The following is a 24,677-nucleotide window of genomic DNA, read 5'->3' as shown; positions in this document are numbered from 1 at the left end:
TCACGTGCAAAAATAAACGTAGTAATTCATCAACTGATCGCATTTAAGGACGGTATACTGTAGCAGAAAAGACATTGTAGGGTATCCATACTACTTTCCGAACATTTATATAATGATCGACATAGTTCCTTACATAATTTTTGCGGAATGAGGATCAGTTTTAAATTTTAACAGAATGCGGAGATTGATAAGAATCGTGATCTGGGTTGGAATGCGCGAACAATTGACATGTATCTGATCCGGGATCATGGGTCGCATTCAGCGGGCGAAACCATTGTACAACATTGTATAGTTCGCGCTCTTGATGCGTATGTAGGTCTTGTAATTTTCTCAATCAAAGTTTATTTGTAGTAGGTGTGAACAGTGGAAACACTACAGGAGGTGCTTTAGTACTTAGCGCTTTGGCAATGAACCGTTAAAGACTTCAAGTTAAAGTGGAAGAAGAAGACCTTAACTCTAAAATTAATTTGAATATTTATGTTTCATGATAATCAGAAATTGTGATCTGTTTGTTTTGTTTGTGAATGGATATAAGTAAGTTCAAAGTAAGTGGAGCTCCTCCGACTATATACTATATTCCAAATTTCATAACAGCCAATGAGAACGCCAATATTATTAAAAATGTATATTCAGTTCCGAAACCAAAGTGGACTAATCTTTCCAATAGAAGATTACAAGACTATGGTGGAGTTCCTCACGAAAAGGGGATGATACCAGAAAAAATACCCAATTGGCTACAAATTTATTTAAATAAAATTAAAGAACTTGGAGTATTTGATAACTGTGAACCAAATCACGTACTTGTAAATGAGTATTCACCCGGACAAGGTATAATGCCCCACACTGATGGTCCTCTTTTTTATCCTACCATATGTACTATTTCTTGTGGGTCTCATACCATTCTTGAGTTTGTGGAAAACGATGCGAGGAGAAAAAAAGTTTGTGACGTATTTTTAGAAGAATGTAGCCTTGTGATAATTAAAGATGATTTATATTCCAAATATTTACATTCCATTTGTGAAAGAAAATTCGATACTATGAAAGACTGTGTTAATTTGGAACTATGTACTAAAAATGCACAAGATGAAGTTTTAGAGAGATCTACAAGAATATCCTTAACTATTAGAAATGTTCCAAAAACTTTAAAAATAAATTTTTTTAAAACTTATCCATTTTTGTATTTATTCAAATATTATTAACATATGAAGAGCAACTAACTGGTTTTTAATTAGTTTTAAATGCAAGATTCTTTTTTATATGAATATTTTAACAATCAAGGGCAGTACTTTAATGTGCTGATAGTTTTGCACAAACTTTTAGAAAATCCGAATTTCTACAAAAAAGGTCCTCAGCAAATATCTACAGAAATCATTATTATAGCGCCTATTATAGCTTAAGACCTTTTATGTAGAAAATTGAATTTTCTACAAGTTTGTTGTTTTAATTTTTTTGTCATTCACGAGATAAATGAGAATTTCATGGAAAAATCAAGTTTAGAGTCCTGTCCTCCCTTGCCAGTTCCAGTTACAGCTTGGCCGCAGTGGGCACTTTTGTGGAGTATTCACTATTCCAAAGTCTACAATTCATGATAAGATGAAGGGCTCCCACCAGAAGAAATATGGTGGATAGACATCTCACAAAAGATGAATCTCAGTTTGTTAGACCTATCTCATTGTTAGCAGATAGGGGTTTTCCGCTCACTCAGACACTTAACTTTAAAGTCTAATTCATATGTAGAGGGAAGGAATTCCTTTAGGAAAAATCATAAGTAGTTCTTGGAATAGAATATTTATTAAAATAATTAACATCTGTTTTATACAAAATAAAACCACAAACAACAGTTAACGTTTATCATTGTCATCGTCTATTTTAACTTTTTTAACTTCCTTTATAATTTCATCCAATCTATGTAAGTCTTTTAAAGACACTTCCCCTGAACCCCTTTCGAGAGGTTTTGGTTGTTTTGGATGTGGTTTCCAGCCTAGCATATTTATAATCTGTAAACATAGAATGATTGTAGATTTGCACTTGATAGTGAAGAAATTATTAACATTGATCGACGCGCCGAGAAAACAAAAAATTATTATTATTAAATTTTTTTGTGTTTTTGTTATTCTAAAATCACGTCCCTTTTCACTAAATATATAATAAAAGAATCTATAATCGACCCCACTAATGTGTATTATTTATAACCACTTTAAAAGCTACAATTCATAGATTGCACAGATATTGTTAATTGCAGCTTTTAGCTTTGGAAGTAGACAACGTTAAAGATCAGTAACCTTCAACAGAAAAATTAACATTTGGTAGTGCCAAAATAGACAATGAACACTATGGAATAAATAATTAGATATCACCTGTGTTAAAATTTACCTGAAATGTTGCAGGTACGGTTACTTGACCAGATTCGGGATCCGAAGTTCCATAAAGCTGTTGATAAATAGCTGCAGCTGCAAATTGTGTATCTCTGTGTAAATGTAATGATCGGTTTAGAGCTGCGTTACTTTCAGCCATTCCTAAAAGCATAACGTTGTGTAATAGTTCAAATAATAATGATAAAGCTTTATCACAGTTAACAGAATGTTTAGCGTTCAGAAGCAGCTCTAATGTTTCGTGTTCTCTAACTTTTTCTTAAATTTGAACATAGAATTGAACCCCACTAAATGTTCAGTTGTTTAGTACTGTGCTGTGAAGTATTAAATGTGATTTCTGATTTTTTTTATAATGGACTAAATATAAATTAGTAAAATTTTTTAGTGCAAATCAAATTTGGAACTCAAATTACAAGATAATTCTCTAAAATAAATAAATAAAGAGAAAATATATAAATGTAAAGATGAATATCACATGAAAAGAAATAAAGCAAAAAGGCCAATACAGAAAATTGGAAAAAATTTTGAACAGACTCAAATACAACCCAAAACATAGATAACAGAAGTTTTGGAATTAAAGATAATAATAAAAATTCTGAAGGTATGGAAACAATATATAAATAAACATACTTGTCAAAAGCCCCGCTGCAATCAAAATTTTAACCAGTACCTGTAATATTTTAAAAATAATGTATAAAATTTTCTCCTTTACCTTTTAAATCTAGCATTAATTCAAACATAGATGGATATCTGACAACAATCTCATCTGTATCAATTGTTAACATGGTAAAACCAGCATGTGTCAATAATCCACCTATATCTCGAACTTCAGTAAAAGGAGAAATGTGAGGGGACAGTCCACCACGTCTTTCAAGTTCTGCTAATTGTAAAGAAGAACGCAGTTCATACAGAGTGTCCCCTCCAAATACAGCAGCTAACAAAACACCATCTTCTTTAAGACTCTCCAGAATTCGCTTGAAAGCTCTAGGTAAATCATTCACCCAGTGTAAACTGAGACAAGATACAACTAAGTCAAGTGAATTTGGTTCAAACTGAAATTAAAATATTATTGGTTAGTTTCTAAATTATATTTAAAAGTATTACTTCTATATGTTCTTCATCTAGAATTTGTTTTTTAGTTTTTATTCCTTCTTGAACACCAGCAGCATCTAAATTTGTCTTGCTAATGTCGCATAGAATCAGTTCTTCTACTGAATCTGGAGAGATATGCCTAGATACGTAGCCCCTGCTACATCCTATAATTGTTAAAAAATTATTGAAATAAAACGGTGAAAGGATTATATTACCTATATCAGCTGCGATTTTAAACTTTCTTTTAATATCAAAAATTCTATCAGCCAATCGAAAACCGATTTCATCTTTTAGATAATCATATAAATTCACATCTTCAGCTAAAGCTGCTCGTTTTCTTTGTAAACTTTTAGTTTTTCGATCAAAGATATTAACTAAATTTGGATCAATTTTGTTAAGAATATTACTGGTAGACAGGCATTTATAATTATGAAATACTTTGTTTTGTAATGTAATACTACAAAAAGATTGCTTACAAAATGATAAAGATTTAATACTATTCATTTTGTTGTTTAAAATATCAAATCATTTTATTTAAATTTAAAAGGCTTGAATGGAATAATCTATTTAACTTTAAGTGTTATAAGGTTAAGTATAAACGTCAAAGTCAAAACAATTCTATTAGTATTCTTATATATATATCACTACCCTAGCAAGCGTAATGACGTCATTAATCCAAGATTTTCTTAACGTTATCACTTTTTCACCCCATAATATTTGTGGGTTATTGTTGGAAAAATTCGTATTTATATGCTATGTTTGTAAGTTTACTACTGTCGTAATTGGTTTACTTAGATTTTGTTTGTTAATATTTTTCGACAAAAAAAATTAAAAAATAGTATATTATATTATAAGGATTAAAAGTGCATATTTTTTACGAGCAATATTTGTAGTTGCGAGGCGGAGCGCAGCGCAGCCAAATTAATGCAAAATTGCGAGTAAAAATAGGCACTTTTAGTCCGTAAGATATATACTATTTTTTCTCCAACCAAGTCAAAATTAAAATAAAGTTAGTTTTATTCAGAAATCGTTAATAATTTGGTAATAAATTTGAACACCTATTATACCTTGTTTTTAAACTAGGAGGAGTAAATTGAATTTAAGTTGGCAATTCTGATGACTTCTGATTGGCTAGATGGCAGCCAGTTTCATACGATACTTTTTACATATCTGTGACAAAATACTTGTCAATACCTAACCTAAAAATATTTTGTACTTGTTTTCTGTAAACTTTGTTCATTCGTCATTTCTGGTTATTGTGCATTGCTTTATTTCAACTTGAAAAAAAAAACAGTTCTTATCAGAACTCATTATATAACTTTTTGATTAAATATGGATGCTACTCCAAGTACCAGCGGTCTTTGTTATCCACCAAAAAGACGGAAATTGATAAGTTTGGGTCATTTATCACTAAACGAAAAACAGAGTATGATAAATTTGTATAAACAAATTTTAACTGATCAACCAAAAATCAAGTTAACTGCTGCCGTGTCTAAAATTGTTACAAATGGTTAAGTTGTAGAAAAATTACATTTTTGCATGAAATTAACTTGAAAAATTTTTACTTTTTAGGGATTGCGAAATCGACTGTATATCGTACGATAAAAGAATATTTCGATATTTTTCCGTACTTCGGTACGGGAACAGTTGTTAGTCCAAAACATTCTGGAGGTCGTCCAGGCCTTGTTAAAACATTTGATGAAACTAGTAAAAATATCATTCGACGAATTGTACATGGTTTCTTTTTTAAAAACGATATCCCCACATTGAACAAAATTTTAAATGAAATTAAGAAAAATACGGATTTACAAAATGTCTCTCGTTCATCATTATACAAACTTATGAAAGAAATCAATTTCAGGTAAGTAATTTTGTCGTGTTTTATATAAAGGACATCATTATTTTATCATTGCCCACTTGTTTGTTGTAGCTTATGATTTTTTTAACCAACCTAAATAATCTATTTAGTCAAAAAATAATTATTTGTCATACAGGTACTATTATCTCCAATTAAAAAATGTATCATATTCAAACTTCAATGTAGATAAAATTAATAAAACTAAAAAATAAGTTTCAAATAAAAGACAAGCCTATTAAGATGTTAACAAATAATCTAGCATAAGTATAAGAAATTTTAATGAACTTTCCCTTATACAATCTGCAGGCCATTATATTTAAATATACCTATGTTTATCAAATATAGAAATAAAAGTAGGTAGTGTGTGGGTGTCCCTTATTTTTTTCTTTTATTTATTTAGTATGTATTAAATATTCATGTAATATGTATAAATTTTTAGATATTTGAAAAGAAGCCTAAGAGTGTTTTAATAGAACATGATGATATTGTAAGGTAGAAACGACAATACTTAACATCTATCATCTTATACTTTTAGTTTAATATGTTTCTTAGGTTAATAAACAACATTAAAGTTTAATATTGCACTTTGTATTTATTACATTATAAAAGAAATTTTACATTAACAAACAAAACCAAAGAGTTAAAAATGTAATAGTCAGATCTGATGTTTTGTGTTTTGTAAAAACCGAATAAAATATTGATATTTCTCTTACTAAAGTATGGGTAGGTAATTATGGAAATAAAGGTATCAAGATTATTTCTTCGATATTTCTTGGTAGAAATATCAAGTAAAATATATATATATATATATATATATATATATATATATATATATATATATATATATATATATATATATATATATATATATAAGGTATAACTTTGGCATTAAAAGCACACATATATTTGTTGAATTTTATACATAGCTTGTATTATTAAGAACTAAGGTGAGATTCGCTTATATTATCTATAAATATATTTTTATCAGTGCCAAACTTCAAATTATTTTTCAATAAAAAATGTTTGTTAACATGAATGAGGTACAGTTTAATACCATATACATAAAATAAATATTGAAGAAATCTTAATTTAAAAAATTTGAAACAAAATAATTCCACTTTATTTATTTGTTACAACCTAATATTTAACTTTGCGATAAGGTTAGGTACTTTTGTTGGATATAATAATTTTGTTAAAACGTTTTGTACATTATAAGTTATTTAAAAAATAACAAATACATAAGTGTAAATAAACCAAGAACATTTTATGATATATTACTTTATTTTTATTTAACAAACAACATCAGTTAACTTTTTCGACATAAGTTAACACAAATACGTTGTTCTCCTGTAATTGCAAAGTTGTCGACTCAAACGCTAGTCCATTCACCCACCATATAAATATCTGCAATGTTGCTAGTAGTTTCAACATTGACGAAATCTACCTTTATTTCATCATTGGGCTGCGAATTTAAACGTTTTAATAACTTGATCATTCAAATCCACATCATGTAACTCGCATTTCTTATAACCCCTGGAAACTTCTTTCACTTATTTTCTACCTCGCCATCACTTGTTACGCTATGTTATTATTAATCTCTCATATTATAAATAAATGGTAATTACCACTTATTCACAAAATTATTTAGCAGGTTATCACAATTATTATTTATAAATAAAAACATAACCTTTTCACTTTTTCAGTTCCATGATTGTCACCTGGGCCAATGAAAAGCCGTTTTGAAGTTAATAATCAGATTTTGAACACGACGATTTCGGAACACACTCTTAATCAGGGCCGTTCTCTAAATCTAGTAACTTTTAGTGGTGTGATTCAGGTTTTTCAAATTACTTCTCCTAATTTAAAAACAAGGTATAGATGTTTATGACCATATTGCAACCTCTTCTTCAGTTGTTCAAGTCTTCAATTTGGGCAGCACTTAAATTCACTGTTTTCTCCTTATCAACCAACTAATAACTCTAGCGGCTGCTTCCAACTGTTTTACGTTAAATTTTGGAGCCTTCACTCGAGCCTTCACTTCACTTCACTTTGCAGCTTGCAGGGTTTTATATGTTTGCATCTTCTTGTCTTCTACTCGAGTATATTGTGATCTGATTTCCTATCATAGTCATCTTATTTTCAAAAACCCCATTTCATTTTTTCGTTCAACGTTGCTAATCCATTCTCTGTATTCGATTTGATTGTTTCGTTAAAAATTGTCATCTTATTCTTGATATCAGATTTTAGAAATGAAATTTTATTTTCGACATCAGCGGCAATGTCAATTTTCAATGATAAAATATCGTTCTTCATGGTTGAAATATTCTTATCTATTCTAGTAGAAATCGAAGAGCTTAAGGTGGAAGCTTCGTCTTTGGATAGAATTATTTCTGGACCAAAGACGTCACTTCCCAATGCCACTTCCAGTGTCTTCCTACTTATTCACTCTTCTCACTGGACTTGATGCACAAAATTCGGGAGTGAGTAGATGGCAATAAAATATTTCTGTGATAGAAAAATTTCTCATACAATCCCTCTTTTCTGAGTAATGGGCTTTTAAAGTTACGAAATCAGATCTCATATTTGAGTATATTTTTTAAATTATACAATCGAACATTATGAATTTTTAATGACCTGGGGCGGCTCATATCCAATGGTTAACAATTCGTAACTTTTTAAGGATAACCCTTACAATCTAAAGATAAAAATGAATTTTTCGGTTGACTTTTTAACAAAAACTCTATGAAATTTCTTATTTAGGAGATATGTAGATTTTTTATCGTTGTACATGCCAAGGAAACCGTTTGCCATAAAGAGAAATTTTGCAGAAAATTATCTTACATTATGTATTGAATTGAATTGTATATTTGAATCATCGTGTTACTTACATAAGAAAAAAATTTAAATCTAGAAAAATTTAGTTGGTTAGCCTATAACTTCTCAAATAAGAACAAAAAAAACTATGAAAAATGTTCGAAGTGGTCACTTTGCACTTCTACACACTTTCGGAGTCTACGGAGAATATTTCTTTGAATTTGAAAGACCAAACCAAGATTCTGCCTTGTAGCGTCACAATGGAAGTTTATTCTATCGATCATTTCGTTCCTTCTGTTTACAGGTGTTGCATATATCAAGCTTTTAAGATATCTACAAAAATATGAATGAATCCAATCCACCTATTAGGAGAAAATTTATCAAGATGATATTTTATATCATTTAGGAAGTGCAGAGAGGCTCCATCATATATAACATCACAATCACGTAACATGGGTGGGAAATCATTTTGGAGACATTCTAAATATAGCTTACCATTCAGGTTATTATCAAGAAAATGTGGATCTATTAAATTATTACCAAGTATTCCTGCCCACACATTAACATAAGATCCATGTTGATTCTTTGTTTGAATTGTACTGTGAGGATTTTCATCTCATAAATATAAATTATGGGAATTAATAAAACTGTCTTGTGTGAAACCAGCTTCAGCAGTAAACAGTATTTTTCAAACAAGTGTATTATCATCTCGTCTATCTATAATAGCTGGACATTTTTTTACTTGAAAATTTACTACTGTGCCTTCTTACCCTAGTTGGTACGCAACTAACGATACCCTGCATTGTTATGTTAGTTGCATATATGATCTCGCGTGTATCATTTAATATGCTCGAAGTTATACTGGTTACATACCTATTTTCCGTTACGAAACCAGTAAAGCATTTTATATTTTGTTGATACCTTGATTATCATATCAGATAGTTAGATAGATAATAAAGCATGTAGAAACATGTCGAAGATATTGATATCTGTCTATGGTGATAATTTAGTAATTACACAGATTATAAGTAATATAAGCTATTAAAAAAATGGCAATTAGTCACTAAAAGAATAATCAATCGTCTTTGACCTCAAAAACAAATAAAATTTTGAGTGGATAAAGTGGATAAACATATTCGTTCATTAAGGTAATGGAATGTTGGCGAAAAGAATTGAAAAATGATCAAATGTTTTTCTTCTTTGAATTAGTAATTTATACCATATTTGAAAATCTTATTTCTTCCGTTTAGAATGTATATTTTTAATGAACTGATTTCAAATTAGTTCGGACTCTTTAAAGATTTCCAGAAATAATTTTCTGTTTATTTCAATGAATCAAACACTTGGAGTAGACATGTTGAAAGAAGTTTGAAAGGTTGGGTGCATGGAGCACTACTAACCATTAGTCTCATCTGCGTTTCTATTTTTTTTTGGAGTGCTTCAGGTGAATAATACTCTTATGAAATTTTTTTATAATTTTGTTGGATATTAAATGCACAAATGTTTTCAAAGGATCTATTGTGCCCCCTTTCTTGCTGCGATAATGAAGAACCCAGTATTTACAGCTGATCTGTTAATCCTACTCCTCCTAGAAAGTTCAGAATGTGGGATGACAGATCTTCATCTTCTGTTCACTTCTCACAAGAGAATGAGGTATCGTCCTCTGCGCAACAGAATCTGCACATCGTATTACCTGCCAAGTCTAGCGTCTTAAGATGCCCATTGGAGTGACAGTGCCCCAATAAGACTCCGGAGACTGTTAGTATATCTCCTCTAGTTATAGCTTTCCAGAAGTGTCTTTACCTATCTCAACCCCTGGAGGTTTCCCAGTAGCTGGTTTTACTCTTATCTACTTTTATTTCCAATGTTTTCTCTATTATTTTGTAGCTGATACCACGCAAGGGTTCAAGTCCAATGAAGAGTTTGTCTGCCTCTACTTTAACTGATCTGTCAGCTATTCTGTTTCCCTACACTCTGATTGGTCCCGGAATCCATTGCAGGGTTGCTTTATTTTTCTTGCCTAACTCTTTGAATTCGACTAGGCGTTCACAATTTAGTTTGGATTTTATGATACATATTTTTCAATTGCATAAATTTCTACTGGAAAAATATTTGGTGTGTCGCCCAGGCTTTCAGAATGTTTAGTTCTGGGCTCGTACACTCCTATTCCAATTCTGTGTGCTGCTTTAGAATCGTTGTACCATTTGTTGATATTTCTGTTCATTTCTCGTTTTTCATGGGCGGTTTTTGTTTGATGATTTTGTCTCTAAACATTCTGAGTGATGTTATTTCTGCCAGACTCTCCAGTACTATGCCAATTTTTGAACCTTCGAGAAATTGTTCCTCGTGGTATTTAGACTGGTTCTAGTTCCCCAAACCATTGGCCTGTATGTCATTATTGGTCTCACAATTGCCTTGCACATCCACAGTAGAATCGTTGGGTTACAACTCCTATTTCTCCCTGTACAGTTTCTGTACACCATCAGGATTTTTTTTATCTAACACTTGGTAACAGTTTTCACAATATTACTCGTGAACTACTACAAAAAAGGGTCAAGTTTCTGGTACATAAAGGTGGTTAAGCGAACTTTAGAATGAAACAAAAAGCAACCTTCTTTTAGTTAATATTTGTATGGATGGGATGGTACGTTTTCTAGTTGTTACTTGGTTGCAGATATTTCCTATGCGAAAATTACAAAGTAGATTATGTGACATTGATTGTGAGGACGATTTTAATCTCGATTAGTGATAATTAGAGATGTTTTTTATAAATAAACTTTTTTTCATAATATGCATATTTTTTCATTCACCTAACCTCAATCTTCAAGATAGTCTTATAAGATGTTCATGAATGATATAATATAACCAAAAATACTTTCTCCTGCAGTAAAATTAAGTTAATTATGCTTCTTCCAAAATTGTTACGATTCTTTGTGAAAAATCAGCACTAAAAATCCGTAGCAGCACCTTTTCAACCAAAATATCCCACAAAAATTGGAGATCATTATGCAAAATACTTCACCATTTCTCCTGCGAGATTAAGTTTGTAGGATGCAACGAACATGAATGTTGATGAAAAGGTTTTTTATGTATACATTTCCGCACCACCTATGAGGTAGTATACTCGGCGCGTTTTTTTTAACGTGGTTTCCCCTGTAGGCCTATTCCACGATCTACTGGAGTCCTGTTCGTTAGTAAATAATGAATTAACTGTCATAACATCGAAATCGATTTTTATTTTAATGAAGAAATACGTAGTGAATAAAATACGAGTAGAAATGAAGGAAAATTTTGCAAACAATCAAGAAACACTATCGGTCCTCTACAGTGTGATTCCGTTGAAGATTCATTTCAAAAAAATATACAACCACTTCTTTCTGACTCAGGATTACGAAGAGAAATGATTCCGTGTATGTTTCTATTCAAAGAAAAAGAACGACCACCTCTATTAGGATGAGAAAGACCAGTAGAAATAAAGGAGATTGGAAAGAAACAGAAAACACTCGCAGTCTCCCATAGTGTATGGAGTAAGAGCTCAGGTGCGACTGCCCGGGTTGAAACCAAGTCTGAACGACGCGGTTGAGCTATGTTACCCATAACACTTAATGGTGACGTTCGTGTTTCTGTTTGAAAAAAAAAACGACCAACGCTTTTTGAAGAAGAAATACTATTAGAAATGATTCCGTGTATGATTCTATTCAAAAAAAAAGAACTACCACCTCTATCTGAATGAGAAAGACCAGTAGAAATAATGGAGATTTGAAAGAAACAGAAAACACTCGCAGTCTCCCATAGTGTATGGAGTAAGAGCTCAGGTGCGACTGCCCGGGTTGAAACCAAGTCTGAAAGACGCGGTTGAGCTATGTTATCCATAACACTTCATGGTGACGGTCGTGTTTCTGTACGAAAAAAAAACGACCAACGCTTTTTGAAGAAGAAATACTATTAGAAATGATTCCGTGTATGATTCTATTCACAAAAAAGAACTACCACCTCTATTTGACTGAGAAAGAACAGCAGAAATGATGGAGATTGGAAAGTAACAGAAAACACTTGAAGTCTCCCATAGTGTATGGAGTAAGAGCTCAGGTGCGACTGCCCGGGTTGAAACCAAGTCTGAACGACGCGGTTGAGCTATGTTACCCATGACACTTCATGGTGACGGTCGTGTTTCTGTACGAAAAAAGAACGACCACCGCTTTTTGAATAAGAAATACTATCATAAATGATTCCGTGTATGATTCTATTCAAAAAAAAGAACTACCACCTTTATCTGAATGAGAAAGACCAGTAGAAATAATGGAGATTTGAAAGAAACAGAAAACACTCGCAGTCTCCCATAGTGTATGGAGTAAGAGCTCAGGTGCGACTGCCCGGGTTGAAACCAAGTCTGAACGACGCGGTTGAGCTATGTTACCCATGACACTTCATGGCGACGGTCGTGTTTCTGTACGAAAAAAAAACGACCAACGCTTTTTGAAGAAGAAATACTATTAGAAATGATTCCGTGTATGTTTCTATTCAAAAAAAAAAAGAACGACCACCTCTATTTGAATGAGAAAGACCAGTAGAAATAAAGGAGATTGGAAAGAAACAGAAAACACTCGCAGTCTCCCATAGTGTATGGAGTAAGAGCTCAGGTGCGACTGCCCGGGTTGAAACCAAGTCTGAACGACGCGGTTGAGCTATGTTACCCATAACACTTCATGGTGACGGTCGTGTTTCTGTACGAAAAAAAAACGACCAACGCTTTTTGAAGAAGAAATACTATTAGAAATGATTCCGTGTATGATTCTATTCACAAAAAAGAACTACCACCTCTATTTGACTGAGAAAGAACAGCAGAAATGATGGAGATTGGAAAGTAACAGAAAACACTTGAAGTCTCCCATAGTGTATGGAGTAAGAGCTCAGGTGCGACTGCCCGGGTTGAAACCAAGTCTGAACGACGCGGTTGAGCTATGTTACCCATGACACTTCATGGTGACGGTCGTGTTTCTGTACGAAAAAAAAACGACCACCGCTTTTTGAAGGAGAAATACTATTAGAAATGATTCCGTGTATGTTTCTATTCAAAAAAAAAAGAACTACCACCTCTATCTGAATGAGAAAGACCAGTAGAAATAATGGAGATTTGAAAGAAACAGAAAACACTCGCAGTCTCCCATAGTGTATGGAGTAAGAGCTCAGGTGCGACTGCCCGGGTTGAAACCAAGTCTGAACGACGCGGTTGAGCTATGTTACCCATGACACTTCATGGTGACGGTCGTGTTTCTGTACGAAAAAAAAACGACCAACGCTTTTTGAAGAAGAAATACTATTAGAAATGATTCCGTGTATGATTCTATTCACAAAAAAGAACTACCACCTCTATTTGACTGAGAAAGAACAGCAGAAATGATGGAGATTGGAAAGTAACAGAAAACACTTGAAGTCTCCCATAGTGTATGGAGTAAGAGCTCAGGTGCGACTGCCCGGGTTGAAACCAAGTCTGAACGACGCGGTTGAGCTATGTTATCCATAACACTTCATGGTGACGGTCGTGTTTCTGTACGAAAAAAAAACGACCAACGCTTTTTGAAGAAGAAATACTATTAGAAATGATTCCGTGTATGATTCTATTCAAAAAAAAGAACTACCACCTTTATCTGAATGAGAAAGACCAGTAGAAATAATGGAGATTTGAAAGAAACAGAAAACACTCGCAGTCTCCCATAGTGTATGGAGTAAGAGCTCAGGTGCGACTGCCCGGGTTGAAACCAAGTCTGAACGACGCGGTTGAGCTATGTTACCCATGACACTTCATGGTGACGGTCGTGTTTCTGTACGAAAAAAAAACGACCAACGCTTTTTGAAGAAGAAATACTATTAGAAATGATTCCGTGTATGTTTCTATTCAAAAAAAAAAAGAACGACCACCTCTATTTGAATGAGAAAGACCAGTAGAAATAAAGGAGATTGGAAAGAAACAGAAAACACTCGCAGTCTCCCATAGTGTATGGAGTAAGAGCTCAGGTGCGACTGCCCGGGTTGAAACCAAGTCTGAACGACGCGGTTGAGCTATGTTACCCATAACACTTCATGGTGACGGTCGTGTTTCTGTACGAAAAAAAAACGACCAACGCTTTTTGAAGAAGAAATACTATTAGAAATGATTCCGTGTATGATTCTATTCACAAAAAAGAACTACCACCTCTATTTGACTGAGAAAGAACAGCAGAAATGATGGAGATTGGAAAGTAACAGAAAACACTTGAAGTCTCCCATAGTGTATGGAGTAAGAGCTCAGGTGCGACTGCCCGGGTTGAAACCAAGTCTGAACGACGCGGTTGAGCTATGTTACCCATGACACTTCATGGTGACGGTCGTGTTTCTGTACGAAAAAAAAACGACCACCGCTTTTTGAAGGAGAAATACTATTAGAAATGATTCCGTGTATGATTCTATTCAAAAAAAAGAACTACCACCTTTATCTGAATGAGAAAGACCAGTAGAAATAAAGGAGATTTGAAAGAAACAGAAAACACTCGCAGTCTCCCATAGTGTATGGAGTAAGAGCTCAGGTGCGACTGCCCGGGTTGAAACCAAGTCTGAACGACGCGGTTGAGCTATGTTACCCATGACACTTCATGGTGACGGTCGTGTTTCTGTACGAAAAAAAAAAAAGACCACCGCTTTTTGAAGGAGAAATACTATTAGAAATGATTCCGTGTATGTTTCTATTCAAAAAAAAAAAGAACGACCACCTCTATTTGAATGAGAAAGACCAGTAGAAATAAAGGAGATTGGAAAGAAACAGAAAACACTCGCAGTCTCCCATAGTGTATGGAGTAAGAGCTCAGGTGCGACTGCCCGGGTTGAAACCAAGTCTGAACGACGCGGTTGAGCTATGTTACCCATGACACTTCATGGTGACGGTCGTGTTTCTGTACGAAAAAAGAACGACCACCGCTTTTTGAATAAGAAATACTAACAAAAATGATTCCGTGTATGATTCTATTCAAAAAAAAGAACTACCACCTTTATCTGAATGAGAAAGACCAGTAGAAATAATGGAGATTTGAAAGAAACAGAAAACACTCGCAGTCTCCCATAGTGTATGGAGTAAGAGCTCAGGTGCGACTGCCCGGGTTGAAACCAAGTCTGAACGACGCGGTTGAGCTATGTTACCCATGACACTTCATGGTGACGGTCGTGTTTCTGTACGAAAAAAAAACGACCAACGCTTTTTGAAGAAGAAATACTATTAGAAATGATTCCGTGTATGTTTCTATTCAAAAAAAAAAAGAACGACCACCTCTATTTGAATGAGAAAGACCAGTAGAAATAAAGGAGATTGGAAAGAAACAGAAAACACTCGCAGTCTCCCATAGTGTATGGAGTAAGAGCTCAGGTGCGACTGCCCGGGTTGAAACCAAGTCTGAACGACGCGGTTGAGCTATGTTACCCATAACACTTCATGGTGACGGTCGTGTTTCTGTACGAAAAAAAAACGACCAACGCTTTTTGAAGAAGAAATACTATTAGAAATGATTCCGTGTATGATTCTATTCACAAAAAAGAACTACCACCTCTATTTGACTGAGAAAGAACAGCAGAAATGATGGAGATTGGAAAGTAACAGAAAACACTTGAAGTCTCCCATAGTGTATGGAGTAAGAGCTCAGGTGCGACTGCCCGGGTTGAAACCAAGTCTGAACGACGCGGTTGAGCTATGTTACCCATGACACTTCATGGTGACGGTCGTGTTTCTGTACGAAAAAAAAACGACCACCGCTTTTTGAAGGAGAAATACTATTAGAAATGATTCCGTGTATGTTTCTATTCAAAAAAAAAAGAACTACCACCTCTATCTGAATGAGAAAGACCAGTAGAAATAATGGAGATTTGAAAGAAACAGAAAACACTCGCAGTCTCCCATAGTGTATGGACTAAGAGCTCAGGTGCGACTGCCCGGGTTGAAACCAAGTCTGAACGACGCGGTTGAGCTATGTTACCCATGACACTTCATGGTGACGGTCGTGTTTCTGTACGAAAAAAAAAACGACCACCGCTTTTTGAAGGAGAAATACTATCATAAATGATTCCGTGTATGTTTCTATTCAAAGAAAAAGAACGACCACGTCTATTAGGATGAGAAAGACCAGTAGAAATAAAGGAGATTGGAAAGAAACAGAAAACACTCGCAGTCTCCCACAGTGTATGGAGTAAGAGCTCAGGTGCGACTGCCCGGGTTGAAACCAAGTCTGAACGACGCGGTTGAGCTATGTTACCCATAACACTTCATGGTGACGGTCGTGTTTCTGTACGAAAAAAAAAAACGACCAACGCTTTTTGAAGAAGAAATACTATTAGAAATGATTCCGTGTATGATTCTATTCAAAAAAAAGAACTACCACCTTTATCTGAACGAGAAAGACCAGTAGAAATAATGGAGATTTGAAAGAAACAGAAAACACTCGCAGTCTCCCATAGTGTATGGAGTAAGAGCTCAGGTGCGACTGCCCGGGTTGAAACCAAGTCTGAACGACGCGGTTGAGCTATGTTACCCATGACACTTCATGGTGACGGTCGTGTTTCTGTACGAAAAAAAAAACGACCACCGCTTTTTGAAGGAGAAATACTATCAAGAATGATTCCGTGTATGTTTCTATTCAAAGAAAAAGAACGACCATGTCTATTAGGATGAGAAAGACCAGTAGAAATAAAGGAGATTGGAAAGAAACAGAAAACACTCGCAGTCTCCCACAGTGTATGGAGTAAGAGCTCAGGTGCGACTGCCCGGGTTGAAACCAAGTCTGAACGACGCGGTTGAGCTATGTTACCCATAACACTTCATGGTGACGGTCGTGTTTCTGTACGAAAAAAAAAAACGACCAACGCTTTTTGAAGAAGAAATACTATTAGAAATGATTCCGTGTATGATTCTATTCAAAAAAAAGAACTACCACCTTTATCTGAACGAGAAAGACCAGTAGAAATAATGGAGATTTGAAAGAAACAGAAAACACTTGCAGTCTCCCATAGTGTATGGAGTAAGAGCTCAGGTGCGACTGCCCGGGTTGAAACCAAGTCTGAACGACGCGGTTGAGCTATGTTACCCATGACACTTCATGGTGACGGTCGTGTTTCTGTACGAAAAAAAAAACGACCACCGCTTTTTGAAGGAGAAATACTATCAAGAATGATTCCGTGTATGTTTCTATTCAAAGAAAAAGAACGACCATGTCTATTAGGATGAGAAAGACCAGTAGAAATAAAGGAGATTGGAAAGAAACAGAAAACACTCGCAGTCTCCCACAGTGTATGGAGTAAGAGCTCAGGTGCGACTGCCCGGGTTGAAACCAAGTCTGAACGACGCGGTTGAGCTATGTTACCCATGACACTTCATGGTGACGGTCGTGTTGTACGAAAAAAAAAACGACCACCGATTTTTGAATAAGAAATACTATCATAAATGATTCCGTGTATGTTTTTATTCAAAAAAAAAAAAAGAACAACTACCTCTATTTGAATGAGAAAGAACAGCAGAAATGATGGAGATTGGAAAGAAACAGAAAACACTCGCAGTCTCCCATAGTGTATGGAGTAAGAGCTCAGGTGCGACTGCCCGGGTTGAAACCAAGTCTGAACGACGCGGTTGAGCTATGTTACCCATGACACTTCATGGTGACGGTCGTGTTGTACGAAAAAAAAAACGACCACCGCTTTTTGAAGGAGAAATACTATCAAGAATGATTCCGTGTATGTTTTTATTCAAAGAAAAAGAACGACCACGTCTATTAGGATGAGAAAGACCAGTAGAAATAAAGGAGATTGGAAAGAAACAGAAAACACTCGCAGTCTCCCATAGTGTATGGAGTAAGAGCTCAGGTGCGACTGCCCGGGTTGAAACCAAGTCTGAACGACGCGGTTGAGCTATGTTACCCATGACACTTCATGGTGACGGTCGTGTTGTACGAAAAAAAAAACGACCACCGCTTTTTGAAGGAGAAATACTATCAAGAATGATTCCGTGTATGTTTTTATTCAAAGAAAAAGAACGACCACGTCTATTAGGATGAGAAAGACCAGTAGAAATAAAGGAGATTGGAAAGAAACAGAAAACACTCGCAGTCTCCCATAGTGTATGGAGTAAGAGCTCAGGTGCGACTGCCCGGGTTGAAACCAAGTCTGAACGACGCGGTTGAGCTATGTTACCCATGACACTTCATGGTGACGGTCGTGTTGTACGAAAAAAAAAACGACCACCGCTTTTTGAAGGAGAAATACTATCAAGAATGATTCCGTGTATGTTTTTATTCAAAGAAAAAGAACGACCACGTCTATTAGGATGAGAAAGACCAGTAGAAATAAAGGAGATTGGAAAGAAACAGAAAACACTCGCAGTCTCCCATAGTGTATGGAGTAAGAGCTCAGGTGCGACTGCCCGGGTTGAAACCAAGTCTGAACGACGCGGTTGAGCTATGTTACCCATGACACTTCATGGTGACGGTCGTGTTGTACGAAAAAAAAAACGACCACCGCTTTTTGAAGGAGAAATACTATCAAGAATGATTCCGTGTATGTTTTTATTCAAAGAAAAAGAACGACCACGTCTATTAGGATGAGAAAGACCAGTAGAAATAAAGGAGATTGGAAAGAAACAGAAAACACTCGCAGTCTCCCATAGTGTATGGAATAAGAGCTCAGGTGCGACTGCCCGGGTTGAAACCAAGTCTGAACGACGCGGTTGAGCTATGTTACCCATGACACTTCATGGTGACGGTCGTGTTGTACGAAAAAAAAAACGACCACCGCTTTTTGAAGGAGAAATACTATCAAGAATGATTCCGTGTATGTTTTTATTCAAAGAAAAAGAACGACCACGTCTATTAGGATGAGAAAGACCAGTAGAAATAAAGGAGATTGGAAAGAAACAGAAAACACTCGCAGTCTCCCATAGTGTATGGAGTAAGAGCTCAGGTGCGACTGCCCGGGTTGAAACCAAGTCTGAACGACGCGGTTGAGCTATGTTACCCATGACACTTCATGGTGACGGTCGTGTTGTACGAAAAAAAAAACGACCACCGCTTTTTGAAGGAGAAATACTATCAAGAATGATTCCGTGTATGTTTTTATTCAAAGAAAAAGAACGACCACGTCTATTAGGATGAGAAAGACCAGTAGAAATAAAGGAGATTGGAAAGAAACAGAAAACACTCGCAGTCTCCCATAGTGTATGGAGTAAGAGCTCAGGTGCGACTGCCCGGGTTGAAACCAAGTCTGAACGACGCGGTTGAGCTATGTTACCCATGACACTTCATGGTGACGGTCGTGTTGTACGAAAAAAAAAACGACCACCGCTTTTTGAAGGAGAAATACTATCAAGAATGATTCCGTGTATGTTTTTATTCAAAAAAAAAAAGAACAACTACCTCTATTTGAATGAGAAAGAACAGCAGAAATGATGGAGATTGGAAAGAAACAGAAAACACTCGCAGTCTCCCATAGTGTATGGACTAAGAGCTCAGGTGCGACTGCCCGGGTTGAAACCAAGTCTGAACGACGCGGTTGAGTTATGTTACCCATGACACTTCATGGTGACGGTCGTGTTGTACGAAAAAAAAAACGACCACCGCTTTTTGAAGGAGAAATACTATCAAGAATGATTCCGTGTATGTTTTTATTCAAAGAAAAAGAACGACCACGTCTATTAGGATGAGAAAGACCAGTAGAAATAAAGGAGATTGGAAAGAAACAGAAAACACTCGCAGTCTCCCATAGTGTATGGAGTAAGAGCTCAGGTGCGACTGCCCGGGTTGAAACCAAGTCTGAACGACGCGGTTGAGCTATGTTACCCATGACACTTCATGGTGACGGTCGTGTTGTACGAAAAAAAAAACGACCACCGCTTTTTGAAGGAGAAATACTATCAAGAATGATTCCGTGTATGTTTTTATTCAAAGAAAAAGAACGACCACGTCTATTAGGATGAGAAAGACCAGTAGAAATAAAGGAGATTGGAAAGAAACAGAAAACACTCGCAGTCTCCCATAGTGTATGGAGTAAGAGCTCAGGTGCGACTGCCCGGGTTGAAACCAAGTCTGAACGACGCGGTTGAGCTATGTTACCCATGACACTTCATGGTGACGGTCGTGTTGTACGAAAAAAAAAACGACCACCGCTTTTTGAAGGAGAAATACTATCAAGAATGATTCCGTGTATGTTTTTATTCAAAGAAAAAGAACGACCACGTCTATTAGGATGAGAAAGACCAGTAGAAATAAAGGAGATTGGAAAGAAACAGAAAACACTCGCAGTCTCCCATAGTGTATGGAGTAAGAGCTCAGGTGCGACTGCCCGGGTTGAAACCAAGTCTGAACGACGCGGTTGAGCTATGTTACCCATGACACTTCATGGTGACGGTCGTGTTTCTGTACGAAAAAAGAACGACCACCGCTTTTTGAATAAGAAATACTATCATAAATGATTCCGTGTATGTTTTTATTCAAAAAAAAAAAGAACAACTACCTCTATTTGAATGAGAAAGAACAGCAGAAATGATGGAGATTGGAAAGAAACAGAAAACACTCGCAGTCTCCCATAGTGTATGGACTAAGAGCTCAGGTGCGACTGCCCGGGTTGAAACCAAGTCTGAACGACGCGGTTGAGCTATGTTATCCATAACACTTCATGGTGACGGTCGTGTTTCTGTACGAAAAAAGAACGACCACCGCTTTTTGAAGAAGAAATACTATTAGAAATGATTCCGTTTATGTTTCTATTCAAAAAAGAACGACTACCTCTTTTTGAAAGAGAATTACTTGTAGAACGACCACTCCTTATTCAGACTTGAGAAATCTAAAATATTTACGCACGTGGCAGGCATCTATCTTTGATCACTGACGAGAATCCTGAAAAAAACCTTGTGTGAGTTTTTCAATCGCCAATATAATTTTAAAGTTCAAACTAATCTATTTAAATTCACAAATGTAAGCATACCAAGAACTCATGTTACGTTATACCTTTAAATTAAATGAAATTTTAGAAGAAGAAGATAAGAAAGGAAATAACAATTAATGCAATAATTGTCGTGGAATAAAGCTAATTAGCACATAGCTCAAAATAAACGAATAAATCATAAGTATATGACGACTAAACCGTCAAGGAGAACTTATATTTAAATATAAAAGTATGGAATGAAATATCAATAAGCAGAAGTTGAAATGAAAATTGATGGAAAAACAAATTTGGATATAATTAGGAAAAATGATGAGAAAAATGAGAAAACAAATAATATACAATAAAATAGAAGAAAGGAAGCCAAATTATTAGTGAGAAAATTGATGAAATCATAGATATAGTAGAAGAAAGGAATGAAAACTTAAACAAGACAAATGGTGAGAAAATATGTCAAGATGGAAATAAATTTATTAATATAAAAAAAGAGAAATTGAAAAAAAAAACTGAATATAAAATGATAGGAAGTAAATATTGAGATATTTCATACTAGTTAACAAGGTATGTTGTGAGATGGAAAATCTAAAACAAAGTAATAGAATATGAACAGTAATTTGAACCAGAAAATTCAACGCATATATAATGAAATAGATAAATTAGATAATAGAAAAGTATATGAAAACAAACGAGAAAGATAATTAGTAAGAAAATTGATGAAATTATCAAGAATATAAATGAAGATATTGACAAGGAGATAGAAGATAGACGTGGCAACGTAAACAAGACAATTTTAGAAAAAATTAGTCAAAAAATGGAAATAATTTTGTAAATATATGGAAATAAGTTGAACGACAAAGAAATGAAAAGTCACAGAAGCTGATGAATAATTCACTCATTTAAATAAAAAAAGTATAAGAGAATACTGAAGATAAGGGAATATAAGGTGAGGCGGGAATATTAATAGTAGGTCCCACAATTATGATAAAAAAGTACAATAACAGTCAATAATTGAAAAAGAAAAGATTATAAAAAATTTGATACACAATGCATGCATATAAGTAATATAATATACAAGAGGTAAAAAAATGGTATAAAAAAATTAAAATTAAAAAAAAGGATGAAGGATAAAATGTTATTAAATAAATAATGATTGAATCAAATACTGAAATACAAGAAAAGATGATAGCCAACTGATAGAAAGAGAAATAATAATTAGAACGAAGAAGCTATAAACTATAAAATTGAATAACATTGTTATTGTCAAGAGAGTAATATTAATAATTATTTACAGGAAAACGTTACATACACTAAATCAAATCTATTTGACAGTGAAAATGATGATCAAGTGTTGTGACAGTTAAAGTAAATTGAAAATAAATAATAGGTAAAAAGAAATATTAGAATAAAAACAAATAAAACTGGAAAAAATTAGTTTGAACTAAAAGGAAATAGAGAAATTTAAAATATAAATGGAAAGGAAATCAAAGTGCAGTTATAAAGCAAATTGAATGTGAACAACTGCTAATCAGAGCGTAAGTCTTACTTCTAATTTAAAAAATACTTAAATTGTCTAAAAATAAAATTTCAATTGAATTTAAAACGTAAATTTTCGTTAATGAAAAATTGAAAGTTTAAAGACTCACCTTTTCCTGAAGATAATCCTTTAATCCAACTAACAACACAAAATATTTTCAATGAAATTATAAACCCGGTTGACCCGCGTCCTTAACAACAAATCAATCGACACAACCGACCTCGACCGTATCTCGAGAGAAACTGAGATTTGTACATCCAATACACACCGATAGATGTGCGCCACCGTAATGACTAATTTGAAAATTACCTGTAATACCGGTTTATCTATAAATCAATATTAGTCATCAACTAGAAATTTATTTGCTGTACTAAAAACCGGTATTACTGTCATCTTTAACGTGTTACTAACGTAAATTCTATTTGATTTTCGTTTCAAATTTGGCGAAAATAATGTTTTCAAACTTTGAAAAAGGCTGTTTCAAATTTTTATTAAAATTTTTTCAAAATATATTTACTTATTTATGTTTAGGTAGACTTTTCTTTGTTATGAACTTAAAGTTTACGTGGATACTGCAAGATGCAACTGTAAAATATAATCAAAACTTTGGAAATAAATAAGTAACGGGCCTATTTTCTTAGCTGATATTTTTCATGGTTTCAACATAAACTGAACATAAATAAACAAGCTTTAAGCTTACCAAATATGAGGTAAATTATTTGTTTTATTGCCTACTTTAAGTAATTCTGGCTGACTGTTCAAAGATTTGCCACTGGCTTTAAATACCTCTTGTTCTATTTCTTGCTTCCGCCAGTCGATTTTGAGAAAGTACTTATCAAGCTAATAAAGTAACAATACTGAGACCACTTTTAAACTGATAGAATGTTTTTGAAATTTGATTTTATTAATTGTTTATAATATATATATATATATATATATATATATATATATATATATATATATATATATATATATATGTATATATATATATATATATATATATATATATATATATATATATATATATAATTTATCATCATTTTTCACACCTTGTGGTTGTCATAGCTGGAAACTGTTGTTGGTAGACGCAGCTAATTTTTCGGTGGCAGCAAAATCATTTTTTGGTTTTTTAGTTTTAATCAGAAGATTTTTTTGCTATTTTCAAGTTCTAACAAACGCTGGAAAATAATCAAAGACAATTTCAAGCTATGACTATGAAGCCTTTATCGGACACAAGGTGGGAAAGCAGAATCCAGGCGGTGAAGGCTGTATTATTGCAATTTGATGATGTTGTTGAATGCATAGAAAACTTAAACGAAATGTTTAGTTTGAAATTTATTATATCATTACATATATGGTATGACATATTAACGCGTGTCAATACCATAAGCAAATTATGGCAATCTGTACAAGTCCATATAAGCATTACTCTTGAATATTTGCCTACATTTTGTAACTGGATCAAAGCATACCGACAAACTGGATTCAAAAAATGCATGCCTGACGCTCGTCAGTTTGTTGAGAAAAGCAGTAGAGTAGCTAAAAAGAAAAGAATGTTTGATAATGAAGGCAGCGATCAATCTAAAGAGACTGTTAAAAGCCGGTATGAAAGAGAGTTTTTTAGCACCATGATTGATTATGTGATAAGTAACATGTTATCAATATTTATGTCTTTAAATCAACATTTTGAAAATTCCAAAAGAAGAGATACTGAAAAACTGTCAGGATTTACACACAGTCCTGCAAGTAGGTGAGAGCAGTGACTTCCAACCTTATGAGTTGTCTGAAGAGTTACAAAATATGATTGCAAATGCACACCATTAAAGACGTGAAACATCTGCTCCAATATATCATAGAGGACGATTTGAAAGAAATTTACCCAAATATTAACATTATCATTAGAATTTTGTTAACAATACCTTTAAGTACTGCTTCCACTGGAAGGAACTATGCAAAATTAATACTAATTAAAAATCATTTATGAAATACTATAGATCAATAAAGACTTTCAGCTTTGGCAGTTTTATCTATATAGTAACTTTTAGTGGTGGTTACCCAATTAGTT

At 34.2% G+C, this 24,677-nt stretch overlaps 3 protein-coding genes across 4 annotated transcripts; 2 read left to right on the top strand and 1 right to left on the bottom strand.

The window, feature by feature from the left end:
- Positions 1–369: 369 nt before the first annotated feature.
- On the top strand, positions 370–1,834 carry LOC130453064 (alpha-ketoglutarate-dependent dioxygenase alkB homolog 6). Its single transcript, XM_056792656.1, has one exon. The coding sequence runs from the start codon at positions 525–527 to the stop codon at positions 1,197–1,199; it is 675 nt and encodes a 224-aa protein (XP_056648634.1). The 5' UTR covers positions 370–524; the 3' UTR covers positions 1,200–1,834.
- Positions 1,770–4,092, bottom strand: LOC130453062 (arginine-hydroxylase NDUFAF5, mitochondrial). Its single transcript, XM_056792653.1, has 5 exons — positions 3,680–4,092; positions 3,477–3,628; positions 3,085–3,424; positions 2,374–2,516; positions 1,770–1,997 (listed from the first exon to the last, which is right to left on the bottom strand). Exons 1-5 carry the CDS (start codon positions 3,966–3,968, stop codon positions 1,842–1,844), a joined length of 1,080 nt encoding a protein of 359 aa, XP_056648631.1. The 5' UTR covers positions 3,969–4,092; the 3' UTR covers positions 1,770–1,841.
- Positions 4,093–4,691: 599 nt separating this feature from the next.
- On the top strand, positions 4,692–10,927 carry LOC130452887 (uncharacterized). Of its 2 annotated transcripts, none has more exons than XM_056792384.1 (3): positions 4,692–4,974; positions 5,037–5,325; positions 8,441–10,927. In XM_056792384.1, exons 1-3 carry the CDS (start codon positions 4,797–4,799, stop codon positions 8,481–8,483), a joined length of 510 nt encoding a protein of 169 aa, XP_056648362.1. In that variant the 5' UTR covers positions 4,692–4,796; the 3' UTR covers positions 8,484–10,927. The 2 variants fall into 2 exon arrangements, with proteins under 2 accessions (XP_056648362.1, XP_056648364.1); XM_056792386.1 differs by lacking the exon at positions 8,441–10,927 and adding an exon at positions 5,762–6,104 and having other exon boundaries at positions 4,698–4,974.
- The last annotated feature ends 13,750 nt before the right edge of the window (positions 10,928–24,677 follow it).

This window comes from Diorhabda sublineata, chromosome 2 (assembly GCF_026230105.1).
Source record: "Diorhabda sublineata isolate icDioSubl1.1 chromosome 2, icDioSubl1.1, whole genome shotgun sequence".
Taxonomy (NCBI): Eukaryota; Metazoa; Arthropoda; class Insecta; order Coleoptera; family Chrysomelidae; genus Diorhabda; species Diorhabda sublineata.
This window is presented reverse-complemented; position numbering and strand designations above follow the sequence as displayed.